The sequence below is a fragment of the Penaeus vannamei genome, chromosome 41 (genome assembly GCF_042767895.1).
Source record: "Penaeus vannamei isolate JL-2024 chromosome 41, ASM4276789v1, whole genome shotgun sequence".
NCBI classification, from domain to species: domain Eukaryota; kingdom Metazoa; phylum Arthropoda; class Malacostraca; order Decapoda; family Penaeidae; genus Penaeus; species Penaeus vannamei.
Window position 1 is genome coordinate 9,088,414 of NC_091589.1, and position 15,000 is coordinate 9,103,413.

At 40.4% G+C, this 15,000-nt stretch overlaps 3 protein-coding genes across 3 annotated transcripts in view; 2 read left to right on the top strand and 1 right to left on the bottom strand.

Moving 5' to 3' along the window:
- LOC138860487 (tropomyosin-like) overlaps positions 1-10,072 on the top strand; it is a 10,377-nt gene extending 305 nt beyond the window's left edge. The window contains exons 2-9 of the mRNA XM_070118062.1: positions 624-788; positions 3,848-3,944; positions 5,262-5,370; positions 6,260-6,396; positions 6,894-7,053; positions 8,509-8,602; positions 8,836-9,044; positions 9,475-10,072. Of these exons, the coding sequence (XP_069974163.1) occupies positions 624-788; positions 3,848-3,944; positions 5,262-5,370; positions 6,260-6,396; positions 6,894-7,053; positions 8,509-8,602; positions 8,836-9,044; positions 9,475-9,576 (1,073 nt within the window). The 3' untranslated portion in view covers positions 9,577-10,072. The remainder of the gene's footprint in view (positions 1-623; positions 789-3,847; positions 3,945-5,261; positions 5,371-6,259; positions 6,397-6,893; positions 7,054-8,508; positions 8,603-8,835; positions 9,045-9,474) is intronic.
- Positions 9,891-12,786, bottom strand: geminin (geminin DNA replication inhibitor). The gene is made up of 5 exons (XM_027365284.2): positions 12,630-12,786; positions 11,472-11,599; positions 11,012-11,250; positions 10,432-10,625; positions 9,891-10,263 (listed from the first exon to the last, which is right to left on the bottom strand). The coding sequence occupies exons 1-5, from the start codon at positions 12,687-12,689 to the stop codon at positions 10,189-10,191; spliced, it is 696 nt and encodes a 231-aa protein (XP_027221085.1). The 5' UTR covers positions 12,690-12,786; the 3' UTR covers positions 9,891-10,188.
- A 204-nt stretch (positions 12,787-12,990) lies between these two features.
- Positions 12,991-15,000, top strand: part of LOC113813306 (ubiquitin-protein ligase E3C) — a 16,232-nt gene continuing 14,222 nt past the window's right edge. The window contains exon 1 of the mRNA XM_027365285.2: positions 12,991-13,135. The gene's annotated coding sequence lies outside the window, so the exon portion shown is untranslated. The remainder of the gene's footprint in view (positions 13,136-15,000) is intronic.

The window sequence follows — 15,000 nt, forward strand, 5'->3', positions numbered from 1 at the left end:
AGGGAGGGAGGGAGGGAAGGAGGGAAGGGAGGATGGGAAGGAAAGACAGAGAGAGGGGGGGGAAGAAAGAGGGAGGGAGGGAGAGAGGGAGAGAAAGAGAGAGAGAGAGGGAGGGAGGGAGAGAAGGAGGGGAGGGAGGGAGGGAGGGAGGGAGGGAGGGAGGGAGGGAGGGGAGGAGGGAGAGAGGGATAGAGGGGAGAGAGGGGAGAGAGGGAGAGAGGGATAGAGGTGAGAGAGGGAGAGAGGAGAGAGAGAGAGAGAGAGAGAGAGAGAGAGAGAGAGAGAGAGAGAGAGGGAGAGAGAGAGAGAGAGAGAGAGAGAGAAGAGAAGAGAGAGAGAGAGAGAGAGAGAGAGAGAGAGAGAGAGAGAGAAGAGAGAGAGAGAGAGAGAGAGAAGAAGGGAGGGAGAGAGAGGAAGAGAAAGAGAGACAGAGAGAGAGGGAGGGAGAGAAAGAGGAAGAAAGAGAGAGAGAGGGGGGGGGGGGAAGAAAGAGCGATCGAGAGAGGGACAGACAGACAGACAGAGAGAAAGAAAGAGAGAGAAACAGATTGACAGACAGACAGAAAGAAATCCACCCAAATTTCTCACCTCCCCCTCCACCTTACCTACCCCATTTGCAACAGGCCTGAGTCTGGAGCAGCTCGAATGCGCCACGGAGGAGCTGCAAGGCCTATGCAACACCCTGCAATCGGAGTTGGACCTTTACACCCGATATCTCAACAGCCAAGTCGCCCCTGAGCCTACACCCCCCACGGCAGCTCCTGGACTTTCACCCGGGAGTCACTCAGGTAGGCCTAGGTTGGAAAAGAAATTAATGTCATGGACTGTCACCCGGGAGTCACTCAGGTAGGCCTAGGTTGGAAAAGAAATTAATGTCATGGACTGTCACCCGGGAGTCACTTAGGTAGGCCTAGGGTGGAAAAGAAATTAATGTCATGGACTGTCACCCGGGAGTCACTCAGGTAGGCCTAGGTTGGAAAAGAAATTAATATCATGGACTGTCACCCGGGAGTCACTCAGGTAGGCCTAGGTTGGAAAAGAAATTAATGTCATGGACTGTCACCCGGGAGTCACTCAGGTAGGCCTAGGTTGGAAAAGAAATTAATGTCATGGACTGTCACCCGGGAGTCACTCAGGTAGGCCTAGGTTGGAAAAGAAATTAATGTCATGGACTGTCACCCGGGAGTCACTTAGGTAGGCCTAGGGTGGAAAAGAAATTAATGTCATGGACTGTCACCCGGGAGTCACTTAGGTAGGCCTAGGGTGGAAAAGAAATTAATGTCATGGACTGTCACCCGGGAGTCACTTAGGTAGGCCTAGGTTGGAAAAGAAATTAATGTCATGGACTGTCACCCGGGAGTCACTTAGGTAGGCCTAGGGTGGAAAAGAAATTAATGTCATGGACTGTCACCCGGGAGTCACTTAGGTAGGCCTAGGGTGGAAAAGAAATTAATGTCATGGACTGTCACCCGGGAGTCACTTAGGTAGGCCTAGGGTGGAAAAGAAATTAATGTCATGGACTGTCACCCGGGAGTCACTTAGGTAGGCCTAGGGGTGGAAAAGAAAATTAATGTCATGGACTGTCACCCGGGAGTCACTTAGGTAGGCCTAGGGTGGAAAAGAAATTAATGCCATGGACTGTCACCCGGGAGTCACTTAGGTAGGCCTAGGGTGGAAAAGAAATTAATGTCATGGACTGTCACCCGGGAGTCACTTAGGTAGGCCTAGGTTGGAAAAGAAATTAATGTCATGGACTGTCACCCGGGAGTCACTCAGGTAGGCCTAGGTTGGAAAAGAAATTAATGTCATGGACTGTCACCCGGGAGTCACTTAGGTAGGCCTAGGTTGGAAAAGAAATTAATATCATGGACTCACCCGGGAGTCACTCAGGTAGGCCTAGGTTGGAAAAGAAATTAATGTCATGGACTGTCACCCGGGAGTCACTCAGGTAGGCCTAGGTTGGAAAAGAAATTAATGTCATGGACTGTCACCCGGGAGTCACTTAGGTAGGCCTAGGTTGGAAAAGAAATTAATGTCATGGACTGTCACCCGGGAGTCACTTAGGTAGGCCTAGGTTGGAAAAGAAATTAATGTCATGGACTGTCACCCGGGAGTCACTTAGGTAGGCCTAGGGTGGAAAAGAAATTAATGTCATGGACTGTCACCCGGGAGTCACTTAGGTAGGCCTAGGGTGGAAAAGAAATTAATGTCATGGACTGTCACCCGGGAGTCACTCAGGTAGGCCTAGGTTGGAAAAGAAATTAATGTCATGGACTGTCACCCGGGAGTCACTCAGGTAGGCCTAGGTTGGAAAAGAAATTAATGTCATGGACTGTCACCCGGGAGTCACTCAGGTAGGCCTAGGTTGGAAAAGAAATTAATATCATGGACTCACCCGGGAGTCACTCAGGTAGGCCTAGGGTGGAAAAGAAATTAATGTCATGGACTGTCACCCGGGAGTCACTTAGGTAGGCCTAGGTTGGAAAAGAAATTAATGTCATGGACTGTCACCCGGGAGTCACTCAGGTAGGCCTAGGTTGGAAAAGAAATTAATATCATGGACTCACCCGGGAGTCACTCAGGTAGGCCTAGGTTGGAAAGGAAATTAATGTCATGTATCAAAGAGTATTGTTGTAAACTTGTCACTGGGTTGGAAAAGAAATGAATGAAAAATTAACGCCATCATAAGGTATATTGAGCTATGGATTTCTTGATTTCATTGTTTACCTTTTTAGAGATATGAAGACCGTAAAATCGAGGCAAGGGTGAACGTTTTTATAAGGTATAATGAGCTGTACATGTTTTGATGTCCTACTTTTTGAGATATTTTCGATGATAAAAAAAAAATCGAAGCAAGAATAAACCATTAAATGTTTTCACCATTTATCACAATGTTCCAAATTTGTGCCTATCAACGGCTACTTATGAGCACTATTTTGCCATTCTTTTACTAGTTACAAAAGCAGACGTGATTTTTTTTCTATTTTACAAAACAAATCAACACGAATCAAGGTATATTACAGATATATAATACGGCCGGTTTATTAAAATTATCCGAGGCCCAGTGAATATTCATTATACGGACACGCATATGCACAGAAATGCTTCATGCATATCAACCGGTTAGACAGGTAGATAAATGTATATCCACCATTTAAGTAGACAGATATGCATTTATTTCTGTGTATATGCAAATCCATACATATGAATATTCAGTAGGTCGGCCCTCGCACAATTCTAACAAACCAGCAGATAAACTTGGAATTGTTATTATCATTGTTGTTATTATATCTCCCGTTGCAGGTGTCATTGAATTATCTTGGAGTGTATTTTGAGGACAATTTTTTTGTCCCTAATCATGAACCTTGTACTAACTGACCAGCTTCTATTATATTTGTATTCTTGTTATCTTTTCTATCTCATTTTCTAAGTTTTTGCTTTCTTCACATTCTTTTCGCATGCGTATTTTCCGTTCTTCCAGCCCTTCCATTTATCACGCTTCCTCCTTCCTCCTCCTCCCCCCCCCTTCTTCCTCCTTCCTCCCTCCACTCTTCCTCCTTCCTCCCTCTTCCCCCCTTTCTCCTCGCTCCTTTTTCCTTCTCCTCCCTCCCTCCTCCTTCCTCCTTCTCCTCCCTCCTCCAAACCACCCACCCCTTCCATCCCGTACTCCCTCCCACGTCAAAGGGAGGGCATAAGAGCGGAAATTATTAATAATACGTCCTCTCCCCCTCTCCTCCCTCTTCCCCCTCTCCTCCCTCTTCTCCCTCTCCACCCTCTTTTCCCTTCCCCCTCTCCCCCCTCTCCCTCCTCTTCCCCCCCTCTCCTCCCTCTCCCCCCTCTCCCCCAGGATCCGGCACGGCGACCCCTACCATATCCTCGCTGGACGTGAGAGGTCTGTGGCACGGGCAGGTCGTGACTCGAGGCCGAAGAGAACCCAGGTTGAAGTGAGTGTCATAAATCCAATCAGGGAAGGTGAAGTGACTTGCGTATATGCATGAGAGAAGTTGATGTGAAATACGTAAATCCATATAAATTGAAGAGACTTACGGATATCCTTTAGAAAAGCTGATGTGAAATACGTAAATCCATATAAATTGAAGAGACTTACGGATATCCTTTAGAAAAGCTGATGTGAAATACGTAAATCCATATAAGTTGAAGTGACGTATATGCATTAGAGAAGTTGATGTGAAATCCGTAAATCCAATAGGGCAGCTGAAGTGACTTACGTATATGCATTAGAGAAGTTGTGAAATACGTAAATCCAAAGAAGTTGAAGTGACTTACGTATATGCATTTGAGTTGATGTGAATTCCGTAAATCCATATAAGTTGAAGTGACTTACGTATATCCTTTAGAGAAGTTTATGTGAAATACGTAAACACAAAGAAGTTGAAATGAGATGTAAATCAATATCTTCAAGTCACCTCATCTGCGAGAAAGAGTTGAAATGAGTTAAATATATCCAAAAAGAGGAGTTAGATTTATCACATAGATCCATAGGGATGTAATGAGATATATAAAGTCGAAATAGGAGTTGAAGTGTGTTGCACAAATCCAATTGGGAAATTATAGTCATATGGTTAAAAAGATTAAATGAGTTACATAATCCGAACGAGTGGCTGAATTAATTTGTATAATAGCCAGAAGGGAGATGAATGGAAAAACATACAAGAAAAAGACGGTTGAAGAATAATCAAACAACCAGAATGTATTGAAATAAGAAGGGGAATTATAAAGAATCCAAAAATTTTCCTGCCATCATAACACATATATATTGATTTCACTTACCTGGAAAAAGATAGAGACGAAAAATATATAAGTAAAAATAGCTTTTATGAGACAGATACACATATAAGAGTCCCTATAAAGGTCTCACCATGAAAAATGCCAAAGACAGTTATCAAAATGTTAGTTGTGCTTATTTGAAAATATGATACCATTAGTTGATATACTTTATTTGTGACCATTTCTTGTTATTACTCTCCACCACGTGCATACTACAACTTTTAACTAGATCAGTGGTCATGTTATCCTGTATAGGTAATATGGAAATGAAAAATAAAAGTATCAAACACACATACGCAAAAAAATAAACTACAATAACAACATCAACAAAAACAAAATCATCAGTAGCAAAAACATCAACATCAGCAACAACAAAAACAACAACAACATCAACAAAGACAGCAACAACAACAACAGCATCAACAAAACCACCAACAAAAACAACAACAACAACGGCTAAATTGCTTTTCCAGATTGTCGGAAAAGGAGAAGTGTCAGCTGTGGCAGAGGGAGTTGGAGATCGTGATGGCCAACAGGAGGAAGAAGGAGAGGCTGTGGCACCAGGAACTTCACAAGTACCAGGTCAGAATCATAGTTACCTTCCTATTGTTAGTTTGTCTTCTTCCCATTGTTAGTTTGTCTTCTTCCTATTGTTAGTTTGTCTTCTTCCTATTGTTAGTTTGTCTTCTTCCTATTGTTATTTTGTCTTCTTCCCATTGTTAGTTTGTCTTCTTCCTATTGTTAGTTTGTCTTCTTCCTATTGTTAGTTTGTCTTCTTCCTATTGTTAGTTTGTCTTCTTCCTATTGTTAGTTTGTCTTCTTCCTATTGTTAGTTTGTCTTCTTCCTATTGTTAGTTTGTCTTCTTCCTATTGTTAGTCTGTCTTCCTCCTATTGTTAGTCAGTCTTCTTCCTAGTGTTATCTGTCTTCTTCCTAGTGTTAGTTTGTCTTCTTCCTATTGTTAGTACTGTCAGTCAGTTGATTACCAGCTCATCAGGTTGCTAGTCTGTCAGTCGGTTGATTGTCAACCCTTTAGACTGTCTGCCTGTCAGCGTATCAGCCTATTTTCTCTGTCAACCTGTCAGTCAACGTCTTTGCTTGCCTGTTCTGCTCTGTCTATTGTTGTTGCTGTTCTGGATGTGACAGAAGAAATATTTAATACTAATATGAATTATTATTTACATGATCATCATAATTGGTACGGAATTTCACCTGAAAAAAAAAAAACACAAGCTACTTAACCTTCTCCCTTTTCCTTTATCACTCGCCCTCCCTCTCACATTCCCTCTCCCACTTTCTCTCGCATTCCTACCCCCTCTCCCTATTCCTTTCTCACTCACTTACCCTCTCATATTCCCTCTCACATTCCCTCTGCCACTTTCACTCCCATTCCTACTCCCTCTCCCACTTTCACTCCCATTCCTACCCCCTCTCCCCCTCCCACTCCACATTCCCTCTCCCACTCCCACCAGGTCGCCTTTTTGGAAGCGGAAGCCCGTCGTTCGGATCTCTACAAGTCCCTCCGAGAGCTTAATAAGCTGGCATGTGGACAGGACTCCAGCGCAGGCAGTGGCCACCGGATAAGAATAACGTTTGACAGTCTACAAAGGTCGGTTATTCGTTTTTGAGGCTCTATAGAAAAGCTTGAGGTCTTACATGGAAATACATGTTTTATATTTAAGTTTGTGCTATTCTACAGGGAAGCTTGAGATCTTACATGCAAATATGTTTTATATTTAAGTTTGTGCTATTCTATAGGGAAGCTGAGATCTTACATGCAAATATGTGTTTTATATGTAAGTTTGTCGTTCTGATTAGATTTCTTAGTTATATTGGAATAAGGATCATGAGGATGTTATTAGTTTTATCACGCTTGGAAAGTGCATTTGGTCAAATATTATCCATTTAATTTATACAAATGCTGTGTGTATATGTCAGTCACACTAATTCAGTCCATTATTTCCCCGAAGTAAAGTAAATCGTTCCTTAATAACATTAAAAAAAATATCCCACTTTTCCGCTTACATCAGAATCCTCTCTCTCTCTCCTCTCCACCCATTCTTCCTTGCGTATATTTCATCCACCGCTTTGTCCTCTCTCAACCAGATTCATGGAGGAACAGGTGCGAACCAGGCTGAAGCAGGTGTCACAGGTGTCCGTACAGGTGGCGCTGCTGAAGGGCGACCTGACCAAACTCAAGTCACGACTCGAGAAGAGGGAGGAGGACTTTCTCGACGCCAACGCTGAAGGGAATGCTACTTCTCAGGTTAGTGAGGGAGGGAGTGAGGGAGAGGGGGGGGAGAGGGAGGGAGGGGGAGGGAGAATGGGAGAAGGGGAGAGAGAAGGAGAGGGATAGGGAGAAGAGGAGAGGGAGTGAGGGTGTGGGTGTGGGAGTGGGGAAGAGGGAGAGAGTTAGAATGGGAAGGGATAGGAGAGAGAGAGGGAGAGTGAGAAGGGGAGGGAGCAGAGGAAAAGGGGAAAGAGAGAGGGAGAGGGAAAAGGAGTGAGGGTGTGGGAGTGGGGGAGAGGGAGAAGGGGAGGGGAGAGAGAGGGAGAAGGGGAGGGGATAGGAGAGAGAGAGGGAGAAAGAGAAGGGGAGGGAGAAGAGGAGAATGGGAGAGAGAGGGATAAGGGGATGGGATGGGATAGGGAATGGGAGTAGGAGAGGGAGAGAGAGAAAGTGGAAGACAGAAGACGAGGCGAAGGGATGAAAAGGGATAAACAAAGATAGAAGTGAGGAAGAGAGGAAAGGAAAGATCATGTGATGAGGGAGGGCATGGGACAGACAAAGATAGAAGAAAAGATGAGAAAAAGGGTAAGAGGAGGAAAAGAAGGGAGAATGGGAATGGAATAGGAGGGATGGAGATAATAGAAAGGAAAAGAAAAAAGAAAAAAATAGAGAAATTAGGAAGAAACAAAGGGAAGGAAAAACGGAATGGATAAATAAGAGAAATGGGATGGACTGAAACGAAAGGTGAAGAAAGGAAGAAGAGGAGAGAAGGTAAAAGGAGAGGAAAAATGGGAGGAAATGAAAGGAAAAGGAGGAAGAATGGGGAAGGAAATTGTAGGAGAGACGTAGGGAGATAGGGGAGGAAAAATCAGGGATAGGAAAGGAAGAGAGGAATATTCGAAAGGATAGAGGAGGAGAGGAAAGGGAAGTAAGAGAAAGAAGAGAAATGGATAAAAAAAGGAAGTGGGAAGATTGAGAAGGAAGAAAATGGAAGACGAGAAAAAGGGAAAGGAAATAACAAGAGGAAGGAGGAGAAAAATAAAATAGAAAAAGGCAAATAAATGAGAGAACATAACAAAGAGGTTGAAAGAAAGGGAGCGGAGACGAGGGAAAATGGAAAGGATTAAAAGGAGAAAATTGAGAAGGAAAAAGGAAGGAAAGAAGAAAAAAAGGGGAGAAATAAGAGGGGAATATTGATAAAGTAAGGGAGGAAAGCGAAAAAATAAGGAATGACGGTCGACAGACAGGGAAGAAATAATAAAAAAAGCAAAATAGGTGAAGAGAAAGAGAGAGAGAGAAGGTAATGAGGAATAAACAAATAGAAATTCATGAAGTTGCAAATAAAAACGTGACCGAAAAAGACAAGGTAACAGTACCCACCAGTCTTCAAACCTTATTCTATTTTTTTCAATCTTCACCCTTCAGGCAAGTTATCCTTTGTCCACAGTGAAAAATATCTGTCAACACTGACCTCTCATGATTTACTCCCAGGTTAACTATCTCAAGAAACATCTGGAACATGAAGAGGTGAAGACCCGAGTTGAAGACAATGGCAAGGTCCTCGCTTCACTCAGACAGAAGCTAGGTATGGTAAGAAAGTTATAATTTTGATCAATCTTGTATATATTTTCAGTATTTTTTTTTCAGTTTTAATTTTCACGGCTGTTACAATTGTTATGGTAAATGCATGGGTCTAAGTTTATGTACGAAGGCGATCAATATCAATGAACTTTTTTTTCCTTTGACACTTTAAAAATGAAAAAAAAAACTGGGCCTTAAACCCTATATACATGAATGGTCCTCAATGATTCTCAACAGACAGCAACCGACGCAAACTAAACCGCCTGGAGGAAGAGCAACAGCATAAAGGGACTCGTCTGGAGGAGCTGAAGAGCCAAGCGGTCATGCTCGAGGAGGACCTCACTCGCCTCTCGTCCAGCAACTCGAGGATCACCTCCCACGTCAACCAGCAAAACGCCACGACGCGCAGGAGACTTCAGGCTCTCAAGGACAATAGCAAGAAACCGGTTAAGTAGTTTATATTTTTCATGACAGGAAAAGTAAAAGTAAATAATGAAAAAAAGGAAATGTGCTCATAGCACTATGTATTGTGGTGCAAGTTTTTTTTTTTTCTTAGAACTAAAAAGGTCTATGTCAACGATCATATATAGTAGGAAAAAGTTTAAACTAACGGATTAAGAGTATTGTAGTGCATCGACATGTAGGAACATTATATGTTTTCTTGTTTCAACAAAAAAAGATTATATTCACAAAAGCATAGACTTGAGCAATCTTATCTCACCAACGAACTGCCTTCTGTCGGTTCTCTTTCCCGTATTTTTCACGCACCTTACTAGACCGTAAATTCTTCAAACCAACATTTATAAACATATATTTTAAGTGGAAAATTCTGTTTCTTCCGAGATGTGTCAACTAACTTCAATAATTTACCAACAGATGATCACTGTGGAGGAGTACCTGAAGTTGAACAGCAAAGTTCAAATGCTTGAAAAAGAAGTCAAGAGATGGAGTAAAAAGGCAGATACTTTACGCTGTTGACGATTGTAGTCAAGAATTCACTTCCATTTGTAAGCTAGGAAGGAATAGTTTCAGATTGGGGAAAATGCCTGGGAAATGCTTACGTATGTGTGAACAAATGTTTTGGAACTTTCTTACTATTAAATAATGTCAAGATTTTTCTACATGATGATTTACTTCATTCAAACATAATAAATCCAACAAAGATTAAGTAAATTAAAAAAAAGACCAATAATATTTAACTAACTTTTAACGCCAATTTTGTGTAAGTAGAACTACAAAATACTTCACTGAAATATAGTGAAACTATTTTACCACGGATAAATAAACCCACATTTCTCAATTTGTTTAAAAATTTATTACACCTAAGGTTCGTCAATACATGAAGTGTAAATGCATTATCTTCATCTTTGGCTAATATCCACACTTTACACTTATGCAATACACAAGCACATGACTACCATATGGTACTTTACAGATCTACCTTATAACTCATGTTAACTGTAACAGTTTTGTACTGTAATAACATCACATAAAAATATAGTAAATGGCAAAATGTAAAGCTATCACAGTCCTCTATACAATAAAAGAATAAAACTCGAAATTTGAGTTTCCTGTACAGCGAAGTTTCATTTACTGATCTTCCGTCTGTTTGTCACTGGAGGAACTTTCAGCGCCCGCTTCAGATTCCGCTTGTCCCGTGAGTTCCTGAAGTACGGATGGAAAGGAGACGTGAAACAGAGGAACATGGAAAATCAGAAAATAGCAATGTGAAAATTTAAAAAGTCGTATAGCATCTCAATCCTGATGTGGTTCTTTTGCAGGGCAAAGAACTACCAAAAAAAATAAAAATAAAACAAAACACCCGATGCCTACCTGTACCATTTCCGCCAGGCCCTTGGCCTCTTCCACCATCTCTTCGAGCAGCTTATTCTCTTCTTTTAAGACCGTGACTTCCTTCTTTAACGAAGTGTTCTCTTCGTGAAGTTTGTGGTTCTCCTCGAGCGTCTCCTCCAGGGCCTCCCGCCGCTTCTCCGCCAGGCCTTCCCAATACTCGGGAGGCGGCGTGTCTGCAAGGGAACGGAAGGAAGAAACCTAAGAGAAAATCGCTCTTGGCGCCGCAACAGCAGGGTCATGCCGCGCTGAATTTATTAGGATGTAATATTAATAAGTAATAATAAATTTTAAAAAAGTAATATTAATATATAATTTAAAGTGTTGACAATAATAAATGGAGAAAATAGAAATTAATAACTGCTTAGTTAATGTAATAAAATATGCCAACCTGGGAACGGAAAATTCGCATATTATATATCGAGGTGGTGGGCAGCTCATCACCACCCTATATCAAATGGACCGTTGCAAATTCCCCAACACAACAAGAGATTAAAAAACTAAAAGCATATAGAAAACAATCCCTTCAAGTCCAAGACCCGGAAAAGACCCCGAAACTGACCACACGTGAGCATATCGAGTGTACTGCATTTCGTGCTGGCGTCCGTCTTCGAGGCGGCACTGGGTTCCGAGGAAGACCTGGATGCGACTGGCGTTCTGGGCGTGATGATGGCCACCGGAGCGCTGTCGTCGGTCTGCACGGCGATGGACGCGAAGGTCTTCTGCTTCTTGGCGGGCTGCACGGGGTCCTCGAAGATGCCGTCGGCCCGCTTCGGCTTCATCTGGCAGCTGTTCTCGTCACTGGAACGCAAGAGCGGACGGTCAACACTTTCTCATTGGATATTATTTGAGGGTGGAATTTTATATCCGCTACGAATATGTATATATAACTATATATAATAAAACTTTTACAGCTGTATATGCCCACGGGCCGAGTTCACATGAATTCCTTCTACTATACGTGCACCTATGGAAGAAAAAGAATCACAGGTGGACGCAAACCAGGCGATAGGACGACTTACTTTTTTCTCTTCTTCCCTCTGCTTGGTGAATGGACTCGCAAGCTGCCATTGGAAGAGAGCAAAAGGCGCGACTGCTTCTGTGCCTTGGGCTGAATAACTCCCAGCGTCCTGCGCTCGTCGCTCGCAACCTAAGGACACGAAGCCAGAGTTCAAATGTAAATGCAGTTAAAAAGGAAGAGAATCTTTTGCATGTAACAGACTTCGTTTACGTTCTTCATGTGCATGCACGTTTTTTCGGTACATGTAAAATTCCAAGTAAATATCCAAATTAAAAGCACTTTTACAAATTGTGACGGAATTTACGTTTTTTTGTTCAAACCAGAAACTGCAAAATGCTGCGTATGCCAAATTCTAAAACTCTGGATGGAGCACACTTTTTATTACAATCATATGCTATTCATATATATTTTTTCTAATCAACTTTCGAAGGAAATGCCCATGACGACGGGGCCTTTAAATGGTCGTTCTGTCCATTGTGTTTACCTCGCCCGTCGTCCATTAGAAATGTAGCGACTCTACTAAAACAAATAACATTATCCAGAGAAGGGAAGCTCCAAATAAGGTTCCAACAATAAACGTTTTCCACTAAATTCCCTAAACATTTAGCAAATTTGATTACCACGATCTTATTTTCTAAGTTGGATGCACATTAAATATAATAAAAATCATTGATAATACACAGCAGAAATATCTTGAATACAAAAATTAATAACGCGCCAAGAGAACAAAGCAGTCCTAACGACCATCAATGCATTTCTTCTATAAATTCAATCTATTAATCTAAAGTTCAAAACTTAAACATCCTTATCGTGGAAATTACCAAATCCGTTATGCACGGGATACGATAAACCAAAAAATAAAGAAGTTTTAGAAAACCAGGAAGTTGGATTTTCTAAATGAACCAAATATATACATCTTTGGAAAACCATGAATATCAATCTTATTTCTGATTGAATATAAAAAATCTAGTAATCTCAGAACTCGCAGGAGAACCTGGACTTTAAAGAAGGGCAGAAAATCCAACAAAACAATCCTTTTAAAAATCTGTCTTCCGTTTAAAGGGAAATCGTAAACACGACGCAGCCACAACACAAAACAACCTTATTTCCACCTCTTCCTCCCATCTAAACTCTAATATATACACATCCCCACACTAACCTTTTTCTTGGGGACATTTTCCTGGAGTCCAAACGTGAGACTTCGCTGAGCAAGAGACATTTTGAAGAGAAAAAAGCGAGAGAAAAGGTTGTTGTTGACTGGATCTGATTCAATGGCTCGGCGGGAAGTCAACACGTGGACGGAGCCGATGGTTCATTTCTGTTCTTTTGGTTTATTTTCTAAATTAATTCCCAGTTCGCTGGTGAGTTGTTCTTTATTACCATTGTGTATAAATTGTTATAATTATTCTAATAAGATTGAGGTTGATGGGTATTTACGTGTGAATAGAAAAAATCATCTGTATTTCTATCATATTAGCAACGAACGGAAAGAATATATAATTTATCGAATACGACCATTTTTCCTCATCTGAAAAAATACAAAATGCTGAAAAGATACCCTCACATACAAAGACTGCCTTCAATGTCGACATTTCAGGATGAAAACAATCAGCTGAAGAAGGAAATTGTGTCATGTCATATTGCTCCCTTATTTAACGCCTTCAGGTACGCTTATTTCTACCTTATTTATTCGCCTTTCCCTGTCTGACGCGGTAGATAGTCGTCTGGTGTCGGGGCGTGTCCGACTTTGGGGAATTTATAGTCGCAGGAACGAGAAATAAAATAGAGAAATATGGACTTCTTATTTTTTGGGACTCATGATCGCATTATTATGTTTATAATTATGTCAGAAAATTTTGGTGGCGGAATTAATAGTCAGAATGATATAATTTATAGTAATACGTGGTAGAAACAGTCATTTTTCATTACTGATGCTGTAAAATGAGTATATGAAGATGCACGAATCAGAGCTGCAGTTACATCATATCATAATTCGTGAAAATGTAAATTTTATTGCCTTTTTTACCAATTAGTCTTCTCAGACTTAAATGGGAAGCCAAACAATTGAAATGACATTAATTCATTCATGTTTAGGCATCAAGATCCTAGGGAAAGAGAGAACATGGGAGTAAAGTGAAATCAAGACCATAAAAGGTATTTAATTGTTAAAAAGGTAGTTTTTGGAAGTCGCAGAATTGCTAAGGACAAGCTAGAAGGTAGAAAATCTTTGCAGAGAGACTTATATGTTACAAAAATACAGAGCATCACGAAAGGTGAATGTTACGTTCATTGCTGATAGGTGAATGTTATATTCATTGCTGATCCAAAACCCATTCCTTCCAGTTTACATTCCAAGCTAAATAAGGTCCTGTTTTATGTGTCCAAGATACTGGATTAGGGAGAAGCATATAGATATAAGGAAAACGGACCATTGCAAGGAAATTATTGTATCGGATCAGACTTGTTTTATGCTACTATGCAAGTAGGGCGCAATATTTGAAATGTTTTTTTGTTATTAATACTAAAGACTGTTTAAGTCCCAAGGGACAAAATAGTTATTTTTTAATCAAGTATCTTGGTTACCTTGGGTGAAAGGTAGATAGCAAAAGTAATTTTACAAAGAATTGTAAATTATTTTACTCAAGATTGTATGGGGAGAGTGGAACAAGGTCTATATAACCATGGGTCTTACCTCCTCATGACAAATATATGACATTTCTTCGCATTCCTTTCTGCCAGTCACAGCGTCAAGCCAAGGAGGTTAGGCTAGAATATGTCATCTGTCAAATCTGATCTATAGTTGCTGTAACTTCTGCTCCCAGTTTCAAAACCCCAATATAGACCAACAATTTTTAGTGTGCATTGATATGTGTTGGTAGCATCATGTTTGAAGGAGACTGCTACAATTTCAATAACAATAATGATGATAATGATAATATATTGATATTGATAATATTGATGACCATAGTATTAATAGCATTGATAATAATGATATGATGATGATCATAGTATTGATAACATTGATAACAATGATTTTCATGATATTGATAGTGACTATCTTGATCATAATAATGAGAAGGATTATAATGATGATGATATTGACAATATTGATATTGATAATAGTATTGATAATAATGATAATAATAAAAATGATATTATACTATTGATGGTAATGATTGTATGGATTGTAGTGATAAGGGTAGGGATAATGATAATGATAAAAATGATGATAACAATAGCAATAACAACTTCAATAATAACAACAATACAATGGTGATAATAATGAAGATGAAGATATATTTATTATTATGATTTTTCTATTATTGTTATGATTGTCATTATTGATATGACTATTATGATCATGATTATTATTATTATTGTTATTGTCATTCTTGTTGTCCTAATTATCAGTTTCATTACCATAATTATATGTTTTTTAGACTATTAGTAGTAGTTTTAGTAGTAGTACTTGAAGTACTAGTAGTATAGTAGTACTAAAAGAACCAGTCGTACCAGTAATACCAGTAGTA